We start from the raw sequence: 19,758 nt of genomic DNA, 5'->3' as shown, positions 1-19,758 counted from the left end.
GATCTTAAATAGTAAAAAATGCAGTCTTACTGACAGAAGGAGCTGATTTTGACAAAACTGTGGCAGAAAGATTAAGTGTTAAAAGTGGTAGATAGTGGAACAGACTTCCCATTCATGTCAGAGTCCCTCGCTGATGCTCTTCAAGTGCAACCTTGATGAGTGGATGGTAAACCACAAATATGTCCCAGGGGTTCCACCTGTGAACCTCATTGACAGGGGTGACAGGTGCTGAATGAGGCTTCTTTTTTAGGGATAAACTCTTGGGTAGGCTTGTAAGTACCCCAGGGCCATTAGCCTAGTAACCACCTATGATCATATGAATACTGAAAAGCAGGTGAGAGATTCAAAGTGATTTCCCTGGAGGGTCAAAATAATTTTTTGATGAAGTACATCCTAAGGAGGAAATACAAAAGTTTGTCCAACAAAGTGTGAGCTATGAATCAGAAGAAGGTTATGTTTCGTATTCTTCTGGTGCAAAGGACTACAGAGAGACTGAGCTTGTGAAATCTTTTCCACTGTTCCAATTGCCTGAGAGAAGGATGAAAATATAAGAAGTGACTAAAAGAATCCAGAATATGTTGGAAATGCACAATATTTGGGAGATACAGATGAACAGCACTAAACTAGTAACTTGGAAATCAACAACTCTGGGAGGATAAAGCAATAATTATACTTGTAAAACATGACAGAACAGGAAAAGCTGAAAATACTGAACTTCCTGGGACTTTGTGAAACTTGTGGGGAACTTTAAAGCTCATCTCAAAATGCACTCGCTTGAAGCACTCCTTAAAATGGAGAACATCGACATTTGTGCTGTAACAGAGACCTAGTTCAAGGCAGCAGAAAGCACCACAGTACTACCAGGCTATAGCTCATTCCACACCTTTCGGCCCCTGAACTTGAACCGAAGCTCCAAAGGTGGTGGTGTTTCCATATTCATAAAGGATGCACACACCTCCAGATTGGTAGCCCAACATAACGCATCAGAGATACTTCAGGTGCAGCTAACACTGGGTAAGACAGTGATTCAGGTCGTTGCCTGCTATAGGTCACCAACCATGTCCCAAGACTCACACTCCGTGTTCCTAAGCACCCTGGAGAATATTAGGGTCCAACCTAACACTTTCATACTGGGCGATGTTAACTACCCTTCCATTAACTGGGAAAATTACTCATGTACCAATACAATTGCCCAACGTTTCCTGGAATTCATTAATTCCAATGCCCCGGACCAGCTCATTCTTACCCCCACTAGAGGTAGCAACATCCCTGACCTGGTCATTACTAACATGGATGACCATTTGCTCTACACCAATAGTCAACTTCTCCCTGGTTAGATGCGACCACAAACTAATCACCTTGGAAATCCACCCCCCACCCTCCAAAAAAAGGTAACCACCATGGAAAAACTAAAAACAGAGGTGGCTAACTTCACGGCACCCATCCAAATGCAGAATAGTTTCATGACTGCCGAATTATACACCAATGCACTGTATGAACACGTACACAAAGACATGGATCTCGCCATACCCAATAGAACCAAGATGCTCTCCTCCAAAAAAAGGAAGCCAATCTGGTGGTCCCCTACCATAAGCAAACTCTACAACAGAAGGAGGAAACTGATGCAGAATAAGGTGAGGTCCCAAGACTGGAAAAACTGCCTTATCAACCGCAACAAAAAGTTGAGATCCCCTCATCAAATCCTCTAAAGCTGGCTATGAAAACAGAAATGAAGCAGGCAAGTGAGAAGTGGAGTACCTCAGGGTTCAGTCCTAGGACTACTCTTGTTTGGCATCTACTTCTCTGAAGTACAGGCCAACACTAAGGGACTCTGGCTTAAAAAGTTCACAGATGACTGCAAACTGGGAGCCATTATTGAATCCCCAAATGATGTGGATATTCTACAAAAGGGCCTTACAGAAACAGATGCCTAGTGCCAGAGCCATGGGCTCAAGCTTAATGCCAAGAAATGTATAGTTATCCCCTTTGGAAAAAAAACATGCACCCATGAATTACCACATAGGTGGCAGTACACTAAACATTGAAAGTGTGATGAGAGACTTAGGAACACAAGTGGACAGTGGTCTCATTTTCGATAACCACATTGCCACAACAGTCAGGAAATCCTTCTATGTGGCACACCTCATCACTGAGGGCTTTTCATCCAGAAAAAAGGAGGTCATTGTCCCACTGTACTCATCCCTCATTAGACCCATTATAGAGTATAATGCCCCGTTTGGTATGTACCTCACAAGACATCTGCAACAGCTGGAAAGGCCACAGAAATACCTCACTAAAGGAATCACAGGCCTAAAGCAGATGCCATATGCTGACTGTCTAAAAAAAAAACTCCAGCTATACTCTGTGGCATATTATCTACTCAGAGGCAATCTCTGCTTAACATACAAGGCCATGACAAACCCTGAGCTGTTGGACATGCTCCACTTAAAGAAATCCCAATCCTTCAGAGCCACATGCTCCAGGGATCTAAACTTTGTCATCACAATGAACAAAACATACTGGAGGGATAGGTTCCTGAACCAGAGACTCCCCATACTCTGGAACAGACTGCCCATACATGTCAAGCAGCGAGCCTCCTTGGCCCTCTTCAAAAGGAACCTTGATGATTGGATGGGAGATAGGAAATCCATCCCGGGGATCATATCAATCGCCCTGCTAGACAAGGGTCCAGAGAAGTAAATACTGGGGAAGAAATGTCCAGGAAATTGTTATGGCTAGGCTTGTATAGGCCCTAGGGCCGATAGCCTAGTACCAACCTATAAACCTATAGTAAAGACAACCACAAGGCCTTCTATAGTTTATATAAAGAATCTCAACAGCAATACCCAGATTTGCTCTGAGCTACTGCACAATGGTACCTCCTATACCGAGCCAACAGATATTGCCAATATATTGGCCGACAGATTCTGTGCCAACTTTACCTGCCCCCCCCCCCACCAAAGGACCAATCACAATACCAGTAGATTGCCAGGCATCCAGTATTACTGCTGCACAGGTTAAAACAGCACTGTCCAAGGCCAAAACTACAGCTTCTATGGGACCTGACAATATCCCTGTCTGTGTTCTACATGAACTACAGAGTGAACTGGCACCTCACCTGCGTGCCCAGTTTAATCACAGCCTCATCTCAGGCTTTGTCCTTACCGAATGGTGCACCGTTACAGTCATCCCTCTCTGTAAATGAGGAGCGCCTACAGACCCTGGGAATATCACCCCATTAGCCTGACAAGTCTGATATGCAAAGCTATGGAACGCATCATCATGGACCTAATAAACAGGAATCTGCGAACTCTGGATCCCACAGAGTTTGGTTTTGTGAAGGGTAGATCATGCCTACTCAACCTGGCTGACTTCTTTGAGTCAGTCACCAGAGCTGTGGATGAAGGCAAGGTGGTTCATACAGCCTGCCTTGATCTGGCCAAGGCCTTTGATACCATTCCCTACTCAGGAATCATAGAAAAACTCACTAAGCTAAGCATCAACCCCTATATCACTAGGTGGGTTGCAAACTGGATCACAGACAGAAACCACAGTGTGAAAGTAGCTGACTCCAAGTCAGACTGCCGACCTGTCATGAGTGGAGTCCCACAGGATTCAGTCCTGTGTCCTTTCCTGTTTGGTATCTACTTCTCTGAAGTCCAGGCCAACATGAAGGGACACTGGCTGACAAAGTTCACAGACGATTGTAAGTTGGGAGCTATTATTAACTCCCCAAGTGATGCTGACATCCTACAGAAAGGCCTCACTGAAACCAACGACTGGTGTCAGAACCATGGCCTTAAGCTCAATGCCAAAAAAATGTGTCATCCCCTTTGGGAAAAACCTAGTTCCCATGAATTACCACACTGATGCTAGTCCACCGAACACAGCAGGTGTTATAAGAGATCTGGGAACACAGACTGATAGCAACCTCTCTTTTGACTACCATATTGCCACTGTTGTCAGAAATTCCTTCTATATGGCACATCTCATTACTAAGGGTTTTGCATCCAGGAAGAAAGAGGTCACTGTCTCCCTCTACTCTTCCCTCATTAGGCCAATCATTGAGTACGACGCCCCAGTTGGCATGTACTTCACTAGACACCTGCAACAACTGAAGAGGCAGCAAAAGTATCTCACAGAGACGATCCTAGGCCTTAACCACTTGTCCTATATGGACAGACTCAAAAAACTCCAGCTATTCTATGTCTCATATCGCCTACTTCAAGGCAATCTCTGTTTGACTTACAAAGCCATGTCCGACCCAGCTCTGTTAGAAATGCTACATCTAAATGAATCCCAATCCCTCTGCACCAGATGCTCCAAAGACATCAACCTCATTACCACAATCAACAGGACAAGCTGGAGGTTCATAACCCAGAGACTGCCCATGCTATGGAATAGACTTCCCATACATGTCAAACAGCGCACCTCACTGGCCCTCTTCAAGAGAAATCTTGATGACTGGATTGGAAATAGAAAATTCACCCCAGGATCACTCCAGTGGCTCTACTCGACAGAAGCACTGGGAAATAAGGTTGGGTGGCACGATGCCAGGGTAATCCTATGAGCTAGGCTTGTAAAGGCTCTAGGGCCATTAGCCTAGTACACACCTATGAACCTATACCCTGGGTTCATGTTATTAATGTTTGGAGAATAAAATAAGTCACCCGTAAACAAACAAATGTGGGATTACAAAGCAATGATTATATATGAGAAACATAGCAGAACAAGAGGATTTGGAAATATTGGATTTTTGTGGACTTTGCTAAATTTGTATGGGATTTTAAATCATATGCCCTACATTATGTCATTAAGCTTCAGAGAACTACTTTGGAGAGAGGAAGAGAAGGGAGAAAGTTAACTGTAAGGAAAAACAAAAATTTTTTTCTCTTAATGGTTATGTTTAAATGTTGCATGATTTTCTTAGCAAGCTATGAAGTAAAGCTTTTTCAGTTCTTTTTTTTAATGTAATGGGGATATTAATACAAGCAGGTGTTTTTTTTCTCCCTTCTTCTCTCTTTTTACCTGCTCGGTTTTAAGAAATGTAGGCACTGAAATGTGAGTCAAAAAAGTGGAGAAAGGAGGGGTCTGGCTGAGAGAGCAAGGCAAAATAAAAATTAGTGCGCTTTTTTCTCATGTTTGCATAGATAAATAATTGGGTTAACCCTAGGATATATTCAGCAACAAATAGATTACAAAACATGTAAATGGAAAAGAATATTGAATCCTATAAGGCTTTTTCTGGTAAACAAGGTATCCGTACAGTTTGTGTCTGGTTCGAATGTCACCAGAGGACAATCTGATAAAGAGAAATAGCTTGGAGAAAATGTTTACTGAAAGCATTCAAGTGTTTTCCTAGCTAGGAGGGCTATAAAGATAGCACAAAAATCAGACAGCATATACTAAAAGCACAGGCTGCATCATGCGTCTTAGAATGAATGACCTTTCTTTTTGGGTGTGGCTATCATTTTAGAATGTTTGTTCTTATTATGTACATAGTTTTGTGTGTTAAGTTATTGGGTTTTACGTTGTATTGGGGATGTATTTTTGTTTGAGGGTTTTCAATAAAACTAAAAAAATCTGCAAGACGTAACATAGGCTCAAATGGAGATGACAAGAAACAACTGTATAAAAGATCAACCTGTCAAATGGTGCATGCATTGAATACAAAAGCTGGAACCACACATTTAAAAAAAAGCTTTTATACATGTATAATGGTGAGAAGAATGATCCCTCAAGAACACGATTCCTTCTGTAATGTGTTTAAATATTAATTGTGTCACAGATAAATACAAAAAAGAAACACTAGTGAATTATATTAAAAAATGTAGAGTGCAAAAGTAGCTATGCTTCAGGAGTCACACTTGCAAAGAACTGAATATGTCAGCATGTCTCTGGAAAAGTAACCACTTGGCCACCATGGTGAACTTTGCCCTTTCTCCACTGTAGTGCGATCTCAGAGTTGGTATATTTAAGTAAAGGGGGTGTAGCTTGCCCCCCACTTCAATAGTTATAATTTGTTACTGCTGTGTTTTTTTCGTTGGTGGCCAAGTGGTTACCCTCCCAGAGAGAAAAGACGATGTTCCAGGACTTCGTGCTTCTGTAGTTATGACGGTTTTGTCTCGCCATTTTCAGAGTTGACAAACTAGGCTGCAATGTTAGGACTGTAAAGCATATATATATATATATATATATATATATATATATATATATATATATATATATATATATATACACACACACACACATACACGTATATATATATATATATATATATATATATATATATATATATATATATATATATATATATATATATATACACACATACACACACATATATATATATATATATATATATATATATACACACACACACACACACACACACACACACACACACACATATATATATATATATATATATATACACACACACACACACATATATATATATATATATATATATATATATATATATATATATATATATCTAATCTATATCTATATCTATATATATCTACATCTATCTATAGATCTATATATCTATATCTATATATATCTATATATATATATATATATATATATATCCATAGATATATATATATATATATGTATATATATATATATATCTATATATATATATATATATATATATATATATATATATATATATATATATATATATATATATACATATATATAAATATATATATATATATATATATATATATATATATATACATATATATATATATCTATACAGACACACACACACTTTTCTAGTAGATTCCTTCTGAGAAGACAACAAAATATAACAACCATTTGTAAAAGCTTGGGATTGTTGGTCATCAAGGGAACCAGAGGGGGTCTACTTTAAGCTCTCGAAAGCAGTAAAACCCGAATCCGAATCACACGACATATAAAGAGCGAACCGCGAATACGAACAAATGAAACCGCGACAGAGGAAATATCGAAATCACATAGTTGGCCTGTCTGCGGTATAGCTCCTTAAGGTAAGTGTGTGATAGTTACGGACCTTAGGGTTAGGGAGGGGTTAAGGATAGTGCATAGACAGTTGTGTATTTGGGGTTAGTGTAGGGTTAGCAGTAGGATTTTGGTGCTTTAATTTAGGGTTAGAAGTAGGGATTTGGTTAGTGTATGTATGTATGTGTTTTTTTATTGTGTTTGGGTAGGTAGTGTGTTGCAGGTGGTGGGTTGGCTGACTATGACAGTTCGAGGTTTACATTTTCTTGCTTTAGTACGTTTGACGTATCCGCGGTTCGCTCTTTATGTGTCGCACGATTCGGATTTGGGTTTTTCATGTTTCGAGGGTATAATGTAGACCCACCAGAGGAACCATGCAGTCAACTTGAGGTACTGAAGACTGGGGTGGATCCAAACCTGGTAACGGAGAGATGATCCAGTACCAAAGGAGGGTATTTCAAAAGAGGCCAAAGGAAAGAAACCACACCTGACAAGGTCAAAAGGGGAAGATGAGAATCACTGTGGATCTGCAACAGGCTGCTTTCTGTAGAAACTTTGCTATTAAAGGAATTAGGGGATAAGTATAAAGAAGTCCCAAGGGTCAAGCAAATAGCAGAGTGTCAGTGGGTGACTGACCCAGAGGCGAATGATGGCGTAATACAGTATAGTTGTTTTAAATCTTACCATAAAAGTATATGTCCTTCTCTTTGCTGTTGCAGTATTCTTTACTAAAGGGGGTCCCTGCCAAGGGTAGCCCAACATCCAGCCAGTTTATTAAAAAAAAAAAAAAAACCCTTAGGATTTTGTAGACGTTGCATGTCACAAGTATGCACCCGCTCAAGACGCAGGGGATAAAGATGATGTATGGATGTACATACCTCAGAAATAAAAAGCCGCAGGAGGAACTACAGTCCAAGAAACTACAAGGAACATGTGCATCCAGAAGAAGAAAAAGGAAAGAAAGTCAAGGCTAGGAAGATAGAAGGAAAAGAGCAGAGCAGAAGGGGAAGGAGGGAGGGAGTGAATACTGTAACAGTGAAGAAAAGGGCATCTGCCATTATGGTAAGATTTTACACAACAGTACTAAGTCCTTCCATATCACTGTTGCATTATTCCTTACAAAAGGGAGAGTACAAAAGCTCAAGAGGAAATTTGGAAGGAGAAAGGCCCAGATGAGCCCTCAAAAAAAAAAACATGCAGAATAGCTTTGGCAAAGCCAGCTCTTGCTCTGGAAACATCTAATTTGTAATGCTTAGTGAAAGTATGTACAGAGGTCCAAGCAGCAGCCTCAAGGGTGGAACTGATATCCAAGCCTTTGAAAAAAAGCACCAGAGGGAGCAACAGCCCTAGTTGACTCAGCCCTTACTGTGGCAGAAAGACATTTTCCATGAAAGGAGTAACCAAAAGAAATGGCCTTAGAGATCCATAAGGATTATAGTTTGCTTAGAAACAGCCAAAACCAGAGATCTGGGATGAAAGGAAAAAAGTTGCTCAGATTTGTGAATGGCCTTAGTCTTATCTAAATAATATCTGAGCTGTCTATGCAAATCCAAGGTGTGAAGAACCTTCTCACTAGCAGAATGCAGAGAAGAAAAAAAGGAGGGCAAATTAATAGACCGATTAAGAGACAATTCATTAACCATCTTGGGCATAAAAGAAGGAATTGTACAATGAAACACCCTGTCCCTAATTAAAAATTAAAATAGGAGGAACAGCCATAACAGCCTGGAGTTCATATACTCTTAGCTGAAGTAAGGGCCAAAAGAAGATCAGTCTTTCATGTACAATGTTGTAAGGAAGCTGAAGCCTCAGGTTCACAAGGAGCCTCAATCAATATTTGAAGTACAAAACTGAGGTCCCAGGAAGGCAGAAGAGGCTTCCTGGGGGCCTGATATGAAGAAAGCCTTTTAAGAAATTGCTTGCCCTCAAACCTAGGGGCCACAGGAGGGAAAGGCAGACAAACACAAATAGCTGAGAGGCGAGGTTTAACAGAAGAATATGCTAACCCAGCATGAAGCAGTTCACACAAATGGCAAAGAACCAGAGGTATCCTTACAGAAAATGAATCCTGGTTACTTGAAAGGCACTAAACAAAACATCTCTTCCATTGGGGCACATTGGATTTCCTGGTAGTGGGTTTCCTGGCCTCCTGCAGAATCCTAAGCACATCCTCAGAAAAAAGGTGTTTAAAAAGGATCAAATCCTATCACCCACAATTTGAAATGAAGAGTGTACAAGTGAGGATGCATCAGACACCACTTGGTCTTGCAAGTCCACACTGTGAAGTACCTTCTGGTGATTGCCCCTGGGTAGGTGTAGAAAAAGGGGGAACCAATGCTGTCTGGGCCAAAATGGAGTCACCAATAAGAGTTGGGAGAGTCCTGCTATATCTTGAGCAGGACTCTGAAGAAGGCGTACAGAACCCCCACCCCTTGAAAAAAACGATAGGGCATCCGACTTTCAAGCCAGAGGACTTGGGCCTCTGGTGCAAAAAAGAGGAAGCTGTCTGTTCAAACGGGAAGCAAAAAGATCTGAGCACCCCCCACTGATGGACAATGTCCAGCAACACATCTCTGTGTAGCACCCATTTGTCAGCCGGTGTACTGGACCTGCTTAAAGACTTTGCCACTGTATTGTGCTATGAAGGAATGTATGCAGCCTGAAGTCATGTGATACTGGACAGCTAGTTCCCAAGCTTGAAGAGCTATCTGCAAAGAAGATAGGACTGTGTCCCTCCTTGCTTGTTGACATACTGCATCACTGTGGTATTCTCTGTGAAGATTTTGAGATGCTCTGGAAGAAAGATGAAGTGAAAGGCCTGAAAGGTGAAAAGGGGAGGTCTCATCTCCTTTATGTTGATGTGGTCTGACCTCTGATGAGAAGGCCAGAGACCCTGGACATTGAGGGAGCTGAAAGAGGCTTCCCACCCCATGTCTGAGGCATCCAAAAAAATTTCCTGAGAGGGGAATGGAGGCTGAAAAGGAAGTCCTGGGTTAAAAGACAGCTGATGAATCCATCAGTGAAGCTTGAATTTGAGGCATGGAATAAGAGCAAATATAAAATCTAGTGGATGACAGTGTTAGAGCCATAATGACTTTAGGAGCCACTCTAGTTTTCTTATATGACGCCTGGCTAAAGGTAATATAGAAATGGTGGAGGCCCTGTAACCTACAGCCCAGAAAAATTCCCTGGCTGTAACTGAAACCAGAGAAAGAAGAAATATTTGAATCCCTCTCATCCTGCAAAAGGCAATCACAGAAGTGTGGCATCTGGTGAACACCCTTGAGGCAGTAGAAAGGCCAAATGGTAAAGTAAAGAGCTGAAAATACAAGGAAGAGATACAGAAACACAAAAACTTCCTGAAAAGGGGATGAACTGGGATGTGAAGATGAGCATCCTTGAGGTCCAGGGAGACCAAGAACGCCTGGGGAAGAAGACGAGGAAATGGGGTTTGAAGGGATAATAAGTGAAAGGAAGGGGCCTTCAGAATGGTGTTGAGCTGAGAACGGTCCATAATGGGTCTCCAGCTGCTCTCCTTCCTGGGAACAAGAAACATCCTGGAATAAAACCCCTTACACTACTGGGAAGTAGGGCACAACTTGAATATGCCAAAAGGTGCTGAAGCAGTTCTTGGAAGAAAGGAAGCGGTTCCTGAGGAGGATGAGGGATGCCCAGAAAAGTAGAAAGGTATTTCCATACCATGAATTATCCCTGACGAATGATGGACAGAATGCAAGAGTCTTGACTGACCCTTAACCAAATGGGAAGGGAGAGGGACAAGGAAACCTGAATCAAGAGGGGAAGCAAACAGTCAGATAGAACTTGGCTTGCCTTGAAAAGGAGGCTTCTGAGAAGTAGGATTCTGAGTAGACTTAGCAGGAAGAACCCACCTAGATCCCTTCTTACATTTGGGAGGAGGGAGAGGCTGTCGGCGAACAGAGACAGATTTGATTTGGAGAGATAATTCCTCAGGAACTTAGGGACAGGAGACACAAAAATATGCTTTAAGTCCTGCAAGGTCTTCCCTTTATCCTGAGGGGACTTACAAAGTTCAGCAGCACCAGAACCAAACAGGTTCTTAATGTCAAGAGGAACATCCAACAATTTAGTCTTAACATCATGAGACAAAGGCTGGAGACAAAGGCAAGAGTAATGTCTCAAAACAGAACCAAAGGCAGCAGACCTAGAGGAGGCATCAGCTGCATCATAACTACATTTAATAGAGTGGTGAGCTACCTGAGAAGTAGAACCCAATAAAGAGAAAGCAGAGGCTTTCTCTTCAGAATCAGGAAGGTCAGAGATAGCTTGAGAAATCTGAGAACGAAGGGGTAAAACATACCTGGTCATACGAGTCTGGTAATTAATAGCCCGAAATGCCAAACTGGCAGCAGTATATACCTTTCTGCCTATCCATTCCATAGCTCCACTTTCCTCTTCTGAAAGAAGTAGTTTGGTAGAAAGCATAAGTTTAGAGGGTTTGAAAGAAGGGACACAAACTACAGAAGAATCAGGAGAAGGACATTTGTAGAGAACCCTACACTCATCAGGCACCTTGTAAAATCTATCAGGTTTCTTAGGGACTGGGGGTTGAGAATTCAGGGCCACAGAGACTGCTAAAAAGGTAACTAGGAGAACAACCATGACTTGAAAAACAGCACAGGGCTTAGGGGACTCCATCTGGAGGAGCTCATAATACCTTTTTTTAATGTCAGATCCCAAAGAACAATCCCATTTAAAATATTCCATCATACGAGAAATAGTATTGTCAAAGGAAAGTTCTTCCAAGGGAGAATCTGGGCTAACAGAATCCTCCTCCTTAGAGCCATAATCTAAGAGACAAGGTATCTGATAGGAATATGCCAAAAATTCTTCCCCAGAATCCAAATCCTCATTCAGAGGAGTCCCTCTTCTGGGACTCTTGAGTGGGGTAGATGACCAAAGGGGGGCAGGCCTAGAAACTCCTTGGGGAGGGTTTAAGGCATTTAACAACCCCTGGGTAAAATTCTGCCATTCACATTGAGGACCTTTAGCAACAGGGGAAACATGTTTTTTTTTTGCTTTTTCTTTTGAGGGACATCTGCCCTAAAAACCCTAGAAGGTTCAGACCCTTGTCTACACTCAAGCACTGTAGTGGAAATCTTTTCCTGAACAAGTATCTCTGGTATCCCCCTCAATCCCTCTGAAGGAGTCAGCCAAGGTTCTCCCTCAACATCCAGAGCACACCTTTGCAAAGCCTCCGAGGACATGCGAGAAGTCAGATCCATGCTGGCCAGGACAGAAGCAGAATAATCTGACACAACAACCAGCCCATTCCTCTGAGCTTTCACTAGCCTTGAAAGAGATGTCCAGGGGAGGCAGGACAGCAGCCTAATCAGACCAGAGTTTTTTTTTTTTTTTTTACCTTTTTCTTGGAAGGTGGCTGACAGGAAGATTCGACCATACACCCTACACCAACAACTTAAGATGTTGGTTCTCCAGGTAAATTGACAAGGAGGAGAGACGATTACATAGGATCCTAGGGACAAACATTTCTCAGATAAAACAATGCATATGGTCACGAGAAGCAACCAAAAAGCAGAGACACTACTCATGATGATCTTTATTAGGAATCTGCCTCCAGCACTGACATTTTTTCTTTCTGGATGACATGTAAACCCAAAAACCCAAAAAATTTAAAAAAGCAAAAAATAAGAAGAAACTCAATGGGACCTTTATCTGAAACATGGTTCGGTAACCAGCACAGAAGAAGGAGCATTCAGAACAATGCTCAATGATGGCGTTCAGACTTGTGGCAAAGAATTTCTGAGGTATGTATGCCTATATGTCACCTTTATACCCTATGCCTTGAGTAGGGAGCATATGTGTGATGTACGACATCTATAAAATCCTAAGGCTTTGGTATACTGGCTGGACATTGAGTTACCCTTTGCAGGGAATCCATTTTGTAAGGAGTACTGCAACAGTGATATGGAAAGATATCTGCTGCACTTAGTGTTGAACAAAGAGAAAACAGGTCACAACAAGTTTCCCAACAATGAAAAATCCAACCTGTCACTGATGGATTTAGGGACCACTTGTGAGGCAACAATATGCACCTGCTGAAGCTGCTGGACAGAGTACTGGATTTCCCCTGGATATGCTTTGCTACCAGAAATCTCTGCAAAGAGTGTGTCCACTGCCAAAATTACCTGGCGTCCTGAGAAACAGGGTAAGAATGTGTTTCCCCTGTTTGTTGAGATACTGGACAACCAATATATTGTCCATCTGTATTGTGATTACACCCCGGGAAAGGGTGTACTGAAAAGCCTTCTAAGCAAGGAAGACAGCTCTCGTCTCCAGAACACTGACGTGAATGTTGGCTTTTGCAAAAGACCAGGACCCTTGAACTGTCCTCCTTTCAAAATGCCCCCCACTCCAGAATGGAGCTATCCATGTTGACTGTGGCCTAAGGAGAAATTAATTACAAACAGTATCCCTTGGATTACCAAGGGAGACTGTAACCAACAGTGAATTTGCTCATGACACACTTTCGCTAACCATACAAAGGATGAGTTAGGAAGGACCACTGAATAGCCAGAGTCCATTGTAGGGCTCTCATATGATATCTAGCTTAAGGAACCAGTCCTATCAATGCTGCCATATGACCCAGAAGTTACATAATTACATGAGCTGGTGATTACAAACACATATAGGGCTTGAACCCAAAGGCTGAGAACTCTGGAGCTTGGCAGCCTGACGATTTGATGGATCATGTTTAAATGACTCCCTATGAACTCTAGAACTTGTAGAGGTTGAAGGCTGAATTTCAGATAGTTGACTATAATGCCCAAGTTGTCACACAGTTGGAGTAAGGGGTCCCTGGCCAAGATCAATGAAGCCTTTGTGGGGGTGGAAGGAGCCAATCCTCCAGGTACAGAAAGACCTGAAAATCCTGCAGTTAGAGTCTGGCCATGACCACACTGCCATACACTTTGTAAACACTCAGAGGGCAAAATGGCAGGGCTCTGAACTGGTAATGACTGAAGAAACCTCCAGGAACATCGCTCTATTTTGATATGATGGTAGTGTGTCCTTGAGGTTTGTCGAGCACATCCAATCTCCTTCCTCCGAAGAAATCAGATAGACAGCACTGTTACCATTCGGAACTTGGTCTTTTTGACAAACTGGCTCAGCTTGCACAAATCCAAAACTGGTCTGAGGTCCTTTGTTTTCTTTGGAACTAAAAATAACTTGGAATACAAAACAAATCCTATCTAGTCTGGTGGGACTTTCTGAATAACTCAATTTATGAGCAGCTTTTGAATCTATGACACTGTGTAAAGTCTCTGGTGAGGTGGAACATCTAGGAGATGTTTTAGGTGATAGTCTGAAACTCTTATACAACTCTCAACACCCAGGTGTCTGAGGTGATGGCCTATCAAGCTTTTGGGTGGAGATCCAGACCACCTCCAAATGCCTCCAAAGAAAAGCAGCCAGGCAACCCTTTTGGGTTTGCTGGAATGACTTGCCAGAAAAAGTCTCACGGAAGCCCTGATTCTGTGGACCGCCCCTGCCCCGGGGGCAGTGTCCATTATAACTCCTCCCTGCGCATAGGAGGAGCATCCTGGGTAAGAAAATTGTCACTTTCTGAAAAAGAGGTGCTTGTCCACTTTTGATTCCTAGAAAAGATCTGATGGGGGGTAAAAAAGTGCACTATGACAGTAGACTGAGTCTTCCCATTTTGTTTGTTCCTTGTCAGAGTTTCAAACTTGGGCCTTAAGAGGACCCATCAAAAGGGGCATTGATAAAGGATGTCTTGAAACTGTCTGCAAAGTTACACAATCGCATCAAGGCATGGTGCCTCACTGCAATCCCGGAGCTTGCCACTTGAGATGCTCCATCAGCCATGTTAAATAGGAGTCTCACTGAAATGCTGGCAATGGAAACCAAGGTGGGCAACTGAATGTACAGCTTTTTTCCAAGTATTCGGAGACTGCTGTGTCTTGCGGGTTCTTGACACTTCAGACACTAGGTCGTGTTGAAGCCTTGTCAAGTAAGTAAAGTGCTCTCAGTGCAAATGTGGATGAGACATAGGCACGCTTCCCTAATCAAGCCTGAGACTTCCAGCTTTTTTTTTGGGGGGGGGGGGTGAATCAAGGACTTCTCCGAGGAAATCTCTTTTTTGGTGGGTGCCACCACCACAACAGCATTGATGGCTAGGCCCTTACTTCAATGAGGACTGTCTTTGGGAGGGGTGAGAACTTTATCTGGCTTTCTAGGAAAAAGATCCACTGTGTCAGTCTCCTTTCATGCCTTCTAGGATACCAAATCTATAAGGGCATCCAGAGGGTGAACCACCCAAGGCATGGATGGGCCTATGCCAAATGCCTCCAGAAATACTGACTCCTCCAGAGAGGGGGGTTCAGTTTTCCATTCTCCACACTGGCGAAATAGCTCCAATAAGTCACCAAAAGCAGCATCACTGCATGGGGACTTAGGGGAATCCTCTCTTTCATGAGGTCAGTATTCTCAGTGATAGACTCTTCCAGGGAATCTAAGTGCTTCCACTTGCACCTTCTCTTACCTGAAACTTCCCATTCTGAAAAGTACCGGGGAGGAGGGGGAAGAGTTGGTAAACCCCACCATGTGGGCAGACTGGAGCCTGACTGATGAAGGCTGTCCTGGAGCAGAAAGATGACTGGCCACCAAAACAGATGAAACCAGGAAGGGGTGCCGCTTGGAGAACTCTGACCTTTATCTCTAGAACAGAACATCTTCTCGACAATGTAAAAGGCTGAGGTGAAGGTGGGCCTCTTGGATCCAAGGGTCCTAAAACTTAAGGTTACCACATACAGCCCTGAACCTAAGAGAGCTGTGCCTAGACCCAAAAATATGATAGAAGCAAAGCTGTTCAAGGCTGAAGCTTGGAGAGGAAATGTTGATCCAGAAGTCAGAACCAGCTTCCCTGACCCAGAAACCCTGCTTCGATGCCACAACTCCGAGGTGCTGACAGCTCCAAAGAAGTTGGGGTTGAGGCTACCAGGGAGCAGGATGGAGCTAAAGACAATCAAGCTATCAGATCTGATCAGTAGGGGGAACTCTGCCAGCCCTGAAGACCTCAGATCTGAAAGGGTCGAGGGAGAAAGCCATAAGGATGGAGCTAAGGGTCCCAGTACTCGACCTGAACCAAAGGTAATATGGCCTAATTGCATCTGTGCCTGTAAAAAGGACCTCATCAGCTGCTACAGATCAACAGTTTTGAATTCTGCCCACTGAAGTAGATCGGATGGAAGAAGCCACCGAGAATGGCTTGGAGGGTTTATTAGAAGTTGATCCTGGGTGGTGGATCTGAGCCACAGAGGCCCTGAACGTTGTGGAGACAAGGAAGACTCCAGTGACTGAAGAGGAGTGCTAGGAGAAAAGGGAAAATCCACTCTACCTGAAGGTATCCCTTTGATCCAGAAAAGTCTCAAAACACTAGTAGCCAAAGAGGCAATCTTGCCTGAATTGGGTGCCAAAGGTGATTGACATCAAGATGCTGGGTGGATAATCTTCAGATCCAGTAAACCCAAGGGAGCAGATCCAGATGTGGAGGCTGAAGATGACCATTTATGCTCCCATTTAGCCAGGTTGGAGTCTTGTGACCTGGACATCTTGGACCCAGTCTTGGGAGATGTGGGAGAAGCTGCTCTAGAAGAAGAAGCAGCAGTAGCAGAGGAATTAGAAGGTAGAAGACCTTTTGAAATAAGCTTGTCTCTACACTTGTTGATGACTCAAGAGCCAAAGCTCTCACAGATGGAACACCCAAAATCAAGATGCCATCAACTCAGACAATAAACACATTTTAGGTGTGCGCCCTGGGAAGGCAATCTGTGACTACAGGACACATGTTTTAAAACCCATGTCCATCCAAAAACCATACTAATAACATGGTACCAAAATACACAAACACACCAAACAACCTAATGACAAATGGGTAAAAAAAAGGCAGGAAGGGTAAAGGATGACAAGTTGCACTACCTACCTAATGCATGCACTACCTAACATGACCAGGACAACACTAACTACTAACAGGGGTAAGGGGAAAAAAAAACTTACCAAAGATACTGCACTAACTCTTCAAAAATAAAGTAAAGTGGAGTCAAAGACCAAGATGCAGACAAGAACAGTGACAAACTAAATCTGGAGAGTTGATGGAGGAATGGAGAGTTATGGGTAAGGGAGGCAGAGCCAAGTGGTCTAAAGACTTTCAAATTGTCCGGTGTCAGATCAGAATCAGTTCCAAAATCCCATAGGATAAAGCCAGGCGGAGCAGACATCAGATATGATATTTTTTTTCTTTGCTTTGTAAGGAAAAAGGGAGCCACTGAAGCATTTACAACAGATTATTTTCCAACAATTAGCTTATGACAACATAAATAAATGAATGCTGCTATTTAAGAAGGCAAGGTCATCTGCATAAAAGCCAACACCCATACGAGGGCTGTACCATGGCAGTAGGGATTTGAAAAGGGAGAAGAGTAGTGGTAATCCCCTACAGTCTTCGGGTACTGTTCTTTTCTCTGAAATGGAAAGTGACTTTTGGACAAGACATAGTCTGCTGAAGAGATCATTAATGAGTACAGATACAACCTACTCACAGAGCCTAGTGGTTTTCAGATCTCTTAACAACAGATATGATTTAACATATCCAAAGCTTTATACAAATCAACAGTTACTGTACGTGTAAGAAGATACAGGCATGTCTGCAGGCTTTATCAGTAAACAAGAAAAGTGTAATAAAAGTACTGTGGCTCCCCAATAAAACAATCCTACTGAGGATCTAGTATTCTGTAAGAATTTATACTGTCCCCTGTATGGATATCTTTATACCAGTATTTCAGAAAGTTCTGTGAGTGCATACAGTATAACTGGCAGGGTCTGTAAATGTGCCATTATCTGGGGAAGTAGTAATACTTGCAATTTTTAAGCAAAGGGGAACTATGCCTGTTGTCAGAGATTTATTAAAGATCTTGCTAAGTGTTCACCGAGGAAGGAAGGAAGGACATATTTAAGGACCTGAAGTAGGTCCAGGTGATCCACAACCAAGCATTTTACTATGAAGCTTGATTACCATTTGTACTTCTTTTACCCTACTGAACAGCCACATTGTCCTAACACTATACAGGATATCCACCAGCAAGCTGCCAGACTACTATGCAGTGATAATATGAGATGACAGGGTAGGCAAGGCAAATTGTAATATACTTTAAATAAGCTGTACAAACAAAAAAAAATGCTGAAGGCTAGTATATGTGAATGCAGTGTATGAAAGCACTTACGGTCACTTTCTAACAGTAGCAAAGGGGATGGACAGGAAGTAAATTACAGGGTTGATAACAGATTATCTGGCCTAGGAGTCCCTACCCAGTACCACTCTGTTGTTTCTGGATGTGGGTAATGAAATTAAGGATTTATGAGCCTTAAATCCACAGGTCTCTAACACTGGAAGATAAGACATCTGCGTGTGCAATAAACCAAAAAAAAAAAAAATGGATACTAAGCAGATACAGGGTAGAAGGCCTGTTCATACCACGGGAAAAATACATACTCAAGCATCTGTAATCCACACATTAATCATAGTTGAATTACGAGTTAGTAGTAGGTCAGTTTGTAGCATACCTTGCAGTTGTTGAATCCCTCACCAAAGAGAATGATCTCCGCAATAAGGGTAGAATCTGGCACAACCATGGAGATTGGGCGAAACATGGACTTTAGATTATCAGGCAATTCTGTACGTCCAGCATAACCTACAAGAAAAACAGAAGAGTACCTCACTCATTATCCTTGGAGTGCTTAGTGCTGCTACTCTACTGCTCAGCAATATCCACTAACATGTCATGCCCTTCCCTTCATTCATATACCCACTTAGGCTCTCACAGCTTCCTAGCCTAAGACTAATGCTACTAAGACCACCTACTGTAAACAGCATGACTATTTTCTTCCTCTGCTAGATCCTTCAACTAAGTACTGAGTCTTTAGCTTGGCTCACACTAAACCTCAATACATTTGTTGAAACCTACCCTACCACACTGAACCTCAGTCCACTCTGAGTTCTGCATAACCTTGTTGAACCTTAAGTCTCCACAGCTGAATCTTGGCTCACTGACAGCAAAACTACAACCCTTTACTCAGTACAAGCCCCTCCACAAAGTGACTCACCTTTAATTTTCTACTTTATCAAGTTTGTTCAGCTTTAAGCTATCAAAGTTTAAAGCTACGCATCCGATCTTCAGAACTCTACCTTTCATTAACTCACTCCCCCTGTACATCTGTAGATATGATCAGCAAAGTTCACGTATATGTTTTTCCTACCCCTAAGATACCACAGATGATTCTTGCATTAGCTCTCCAGATTCCCCACATCTCTACAGCCTGATACTCAAAATCAGCTTATGCTCAGTCCTACAGTCATTCAGCTTCCATTTGTCTCCCTCTCACTAAAACACCTTAGGCATACTTAGTATTTTAACTCAGTACATGCTGTAAACCAGGTATAAGACCACACATAAAGTCTTATAAAATGTTGACATGGTGATGATATTACTGTGAAAAGGTGACATACTCTCAATAACAGTAATTCTTTTAGGAGAGGTCACTGGAACAATAAAATATAATATTTAAGTTTACTCACAGATGAGCAGCACTGAACTTGCCCATCTTCTAAAACAGTTTTCTTCCGTGCAAAGACTAATGCAGATCTTACTCAAGCAAAGACACAGGCACAGTTGGCAAAATGGCACTAGCATG

At 42.2% G+C, this 19,758-nt stretch overlaps 1 protein-coding gene across 1 annotated transcript in view; it reads right to left on the bottom strand.

Annotated features, from left to right (window-relative positions):
* The window catches only part of DNAH2 (dynein axonemal heavy chain 2), a 6,636,854-nt gene that overhangs the window by 3,722,111 nt on the left and 2,894,985 nt on the right, over positions 1-19,758 (bottom strand). The window contains exon 39 of the mRNA XM_044077324.1: positions 18,631-18,758. Coding sequence (XP_043933259.1) covers positions 18,631-18,758 — 128 coding nt within the window. The remainder of the gene's footprint in view (positions 1-18,630; positions 18,759-19,758) is intronic.

Source organism: Protopterus annectens, chromosome 7.part0, assembly GCF_019279795.1.
Source record: "Protopterus annectens isolate FY-2018-M chromosome 7.part0, PAN1.0, whole genome shotgun sequence".
NCBI lineage: Eukaryota > Metazoa > Chordata > Ceratodontiformes > Protopteridae > Protopterus > Protopterus annectens.
The sequence above is the reverse complement of the archived record's forward strand: the minus strand, read 5'-3'. Positions and strand labels throughout refer to the sequence as shown.